The 5,199-nt window shown below is 37.3% G+C and overlaps 1 protein-coding gene across 1 annotated transcript; it reads right to left on the bottom strand.

The window, feature by feature from the left end:
• Positions 1-408: 408 nt before the first annotated feature.
• On the bottom strand, positions 409-4,899 carry LOC110441007 (asialoglycoprotein receptor 1-like; the record flags this gene model as incomplete). Its single annotated transcript, XM_021484113.1, has 4 exons — positions 409-626; positions 1,332-1,426; positions 4,098-4,188; positions 4,805-4,899. Coding segments are annotated over 4 exons (499 nt in total), but the record flags the coding sequence as incomplete, so codon positions are not given.
• Positions 4,900-5,199: the final 300 nt, after the last annotated feature.

The following is a 5,199-nucleotide window of genomic DNA, read 5'->3' as shown; positions in this document are numbered from 1 at the left end:
CTGTATTTATCTATCAATCTCTATATAATCATACCTGATTTCTCTACTATATTTATCTATCAATCCCAATATAAACACACATGATTTCTTTGCTATATTTATCTATCCGTCTCTATATACATACTTGATTTCTCTGCGGCTATATTTATCTATTAATCTCTATTAAACCTGATTTATCTGCTGCTATATTTATCTATCAATCTCTATATAAACATAAATGATTTCTCTGCTGCTATATTTATCTATCAATATCTATATAAACATATCTGATTTCTCTGCTGCTATATTCATATATCAATCTCTATATAAACATACCTGATTTCTCTGCTGTTACATTTATCTAACAATCACTATATTTCCTGATTTCTCTGCTGCTACATTTATCTATCAATCTCGATGTAAACTTACCTGCTTTCGCAGACGAATCCTTTATCAGAGTGACAGTCTCTTGACTGCCAGGTCCGATCAAGTCTCAATATGAAGCAGTCGCCGATAGTGGCGTTAGGTTCATTTTTTACTCCAATTGTTGTAGGTGACCGGGTCCTGTGATGTGGCCCATTTATAGCTACCATCGGACGACCCCTCTGACGTTCCTTCAGTCCAAAACGAATCCGAACGAAACGCCCCTGTATGTATCCAATATAATCAGTTAAAACACATGTTTATTACGATGTGCATATACTTTTCAGGATGATCAGTTAAAACAATGGAAACAGGTTAATAATTAAAACACATACCAGTTGAAGTTTAAATCTGCAGGGCCCCTAAAGAATGGTGGATTGCTTCTGCTAAGAGGACATGGAAGAAACAAAACTGATTTACTGCCCGCATTGTAAGATTTGGGATCTAAATCTTTCCTTTTCTGACTTCCCTACATTCATGTTTTGGCAGTGTCTACCCAGGCAACCGTCTTCTTAAAAACTTAACTATTTCTAGGGGGTTTACCCCAGAAAAACACCCTGGGATCTATATCAAGAGTAATAACAACATTGCGAAGAACCAAACACTTCGAAACCCTAAAGAGTGTTTCGCTCAACAGACTATTTTAGCAATCATGACAAAATATTCTCACTAGAAGCAATTCTGCAAATAAGTCTACATAGACGTTTCAATGTTACAGGAGCTGTGAATCAGGATCAGGACTGGGCCCCGAGTCCAATATTAGTAGCATGTATATATATATATATCTGCTCAGAACGTATACACACATTTAATAAGAAGACATGTCAAACGTTTTCATATTGCGTCAGAGGGAACAAATCTTCATTTGGAGAACAGGAATCGGAGCCTAGTAAAGTAAGGTAGCATACATCATTAACTATAAAACTTACCCCTGCGTCGTACCAGTTTCTATTATGGTTACTGAAAAAGTAACAGGAGTCACGATGACCAATCCAACCACTTGGACAATCACCGACTACCAATCCTGTAAATGAAACATACATTTTATAAAACAAGTCGATTATCACATTCATAAATGAATAAACTTTATTTATTTTAAATCAATTATGAAACAAGTTATTACAACATATATTAATCACTCTAGTTGGCCTTGATGTTAGCGCGCTGGGGATCTTAATGCTCTCACTTCTTTTAAAAAAAAGATTTCTTTATTTATGCTATTGTCAAAGCTGTTGAGCTTCGCCTCACGACTACTTCAATCAACGCCGACAGAGGTGCAGGGTTAACCTTACTCCCAGAGTTTGTTTTGTCTGCAATGATTGATATTATCGTGTCTTAGATCATTGTTTATCAAATTCCTTAGTTTGACAGGATGACATGGCGTGGGTGACGTGTGATGACAGAAAACTGTTATTCACAGCATTATCTACTCACCTGTTAACTGTGAAAAGAGCATATATAACAACAAGACAATGGCCACGAGACCCGTGTGTCACGCGGCAGCAGTGCTGAATTAGCTCGACTTACCCACCAGTATGGGCCCTTTCGTGTGTAACGTCGCATCCTTAAACGGAAATCCCGTATTTTGTACCGTCAGATATTTATAATAGCCATTGTAATGCTCTTTAAAACTTCGGATCTAGAAATATGTTTATAAACTTACTCTTTATATAACACTTCAATTTCATGCTTCTACTTGGAAAATATTCACAGCATGTACTACATGGAATGAACAGGGATTAACTACTATGATTATATAGGGAATATGCCGGGACCACAAATCACAGCCGGTTTAGACAGGGATACGGATTGGCAGAGGCCAGTTTAGACAGGTTATACTGTTTTTCATCGCGGGAACTTGTTCACAGAACTGATGATAAAACAGATGCACACATCACCTTGGCGACCCTGCAGTGCCGACGTGACATTAATCTTCGAGATATGACGTACATCACAGAAAAAATGTATATATATCTATCTGCTCAGAAAGTAAACACACATTTAATAAGAAAACATGTCAAACGTTTTCATATTGCGTCAGAGGGAACAAATCTTCATTTGGAGAACAGGAATCGGAGCCTATCATGAACAGCGTTTTATTTTTTTTATTTTCTTCATGGCAAGCAATCCCCTGCAGGTGGGGGATCGGGAAATAGACCTGCTGGTACCCGCTGCATGTTTCGTAGGAAGCGACTAATGCGGGAACCCCCTGCAGAATTGCGGATTTGCTTTGGTGTTCTCTATTTGGGGCACAAAAGCGACTAAAATAAATCTGCTGTGCCAATTGCAATATTTGGGATCTATATCGTTCTTTATACTTCTAACTACCTTTTATTTCCTACCGCCTTGCTTGGCATCGCCTCTCTTACGGCTAGAAGGTTCTGTCCCCTGGCCGGGACATATCGAAGTCCTTAATAATAGTAGTTGCCATTCCCTGCTTAACGTTCAGCATTAAGGGGTATGGCAACAACTTGTTCACCCGTTGTGACTGGGCGGAATGCTGTGTTTGGTGCCTACGGCATGGCATTTCAGTGAGATAACACTATCAAGTCGGCATCAGATCCTCGCTATCACAAGGAGGCAAGCAACCAACATACCCTGTCTCCTGAATACACACACGCAAGCACGCATACACTACACACATGACGGCACGTCCTTAAATGACCTTAGCTATTAATAGGACGTCAAACAAAATTGAACCAAACCAAATTATGCCAAGCAAGCAAAGTACGTACTTAATTATTTTAAAATTTGCGGCCCCGCCCCACAGCCAATGCGATCAGTCCCTCGATTTTTACCACTTTTAATCCCCACCACAAAATGATGTTTCCGATCAAAAAGTGAAATTCTATTGAGCAGTTCAGAAGAAGACCGACGGACGGACAACAGACGCCGTGTCAAGTGATAAGCTCACCTATCCTTCAGGCGGGTGCGGTAATAAATGTAAGTCACTGATTTATAGTTTTGTGGGGGAAAAAATCAGGAAAATATTAATTTAAGTTTATGATATATTCTAGGCAAGATAATGTCTTTGTTTAATCTTTACATGTATACGTGCTTTGTTAACATTAAAACATGGGAAACATTGGAACTCTCACTAAATACGCCTTTGTTAAATGCAGCTGCTAACTAAATTAGCTTTAACTGCGTCAATTGCGAACAACTGGAAACCTTATGTTGACGAATTTTGAATGACGTTAGTGTTGTCCTCAAATACATCCTGGCCTTAAAGATATTNGAATTTTGAATGACCTCAGTGTTGTCCTCAAATACATCCTGGCCTCAAAGAAAAAAACATATTTTTGCATCATGTAGCAAGGTGTTTATCATCGTGTATTTCTGACTTCCCTTGTTCACTTAAAGTTGATGATAAAATCAGAGGAATGCATTAATGACAGGTTTAGAAATAATATACAGCTAGAACTTCATGTTGAATTTGCACGTTCCAGCTTGCATTTATATTGACTATGAATGCCAGCTAAAAGCTGTTCAGTGCTTAAAACAAAATTACGTGTTTTCCGTTCACCAAATATTAGAATATACATGCATTATTACTTCGCCTGGTGTTCATGACTGATCATGCCGGTGAGCCATATTTGCGAAATAAAAAAATAAATGATGATCATTTGTGATAAATGCAATGCTTGTTCGAATGCCATGAATATAAAATAGATATCATTAAATATTAGACTGACCTCTGAAGTGTGTAAAAGTTCCCGCCAAAAAGTCATTTTCGTCGTTCGAGTCTATGGTCACTCTCCTGCTGTGAATGGCCTCGCACGTGAACTGTTTGATATTTGAAAATAGGCATACAGTATCATTTCAACATTTTTCAGGCACGTCGAAATAAAGTGACTTACAGACTTTAGTTGCATACCAGTTATCTAATGATGCTGACAACATGTGTATAAATAATGCAAGAAGATGAGGCAGACGTATAAAACTTCATAATTATCAAAAAAACGTCGATTTGGAACTCTAGATCTAACGGGTCGTGAAACCTGCCACGTTATTCTAGGTTAAATTCAATTAATGTCAAGTCCTAAAGTGAGAACTGGGGTAGTGGCTACGAAACAACAAGCATTTGATCACAATGATTTAATAATATCCAGCTAAATTATCGCAACGCACCCAATGAAAATGCAATGAAATTGAAAAGAACAGTTTTTGAAAACATTCTTTTTTCTTTAAATTCTTTTTTTTTTACTATATGTGACTCGTGTTAGGGTTATTTCTTTTAATAAATGCTCATATCAAATTGAATATAATTAATGCATACATTCTTTCTGCATTGTATATGTTGTATAAACTATTCAAATATGTATTTCTGGTATGGAAATCTTTAAGACCAGGAGGGGACAAACAAAGTAAGGTAGCATACATCATTAACTATAAAACTTACCCCTGCGTCGTACCAGTTTCTATTATGGTTACTGAAAAAGTAACAGGAGTCACGATGATCAATCCATCCACTTGGACAATCACCGACTACCAATCCTGTAAATGAAACATACATTTTATAAAACAAGTCGATTATCACATTCATAAATGAATAAACTGTATTTATTTCAAATCAATTATGAAACACGTTATTACAACATATATTAATCACGCTTGTTGGCCTTGAAGTTAGCGCGCTGGGGATCTTAATGCTCTCACTTCTTTTAAAAAGAATATTTCTTTATCTATGCTATTGTCAAAGCTGTTGAGCTTCGCCTCACGACTCCTTCAATCAACGTTGACAACAGTGTAGGGTTTACCTTACTCCCAGAGTTTGTTTTGTCTGCAATGATTGAT

The sequence above is a fragment of the Mizuhopecten yessoensis genome, unplaced genomic scaffold, assembly GCF_002113885.1.
Source record: "Mizuhopecten yessoensis strain PY_sf001 unplaced genomic scaffold, ASM211388v2 scaffold714753, whole genome shotgun sequence".
Lineage (NCBI taxonomy): Eukaryota > Metazoa > Mollusca > Bivalvia > Pectinida > Pectinidae > Mizuhopecten > Mizuhopecten yessoensis.
The sequence above is the reverse complement of the archived record's forward strand: the minus strand, read 5'-3'. Positions and strand labels throughout refer to the sequence as shown.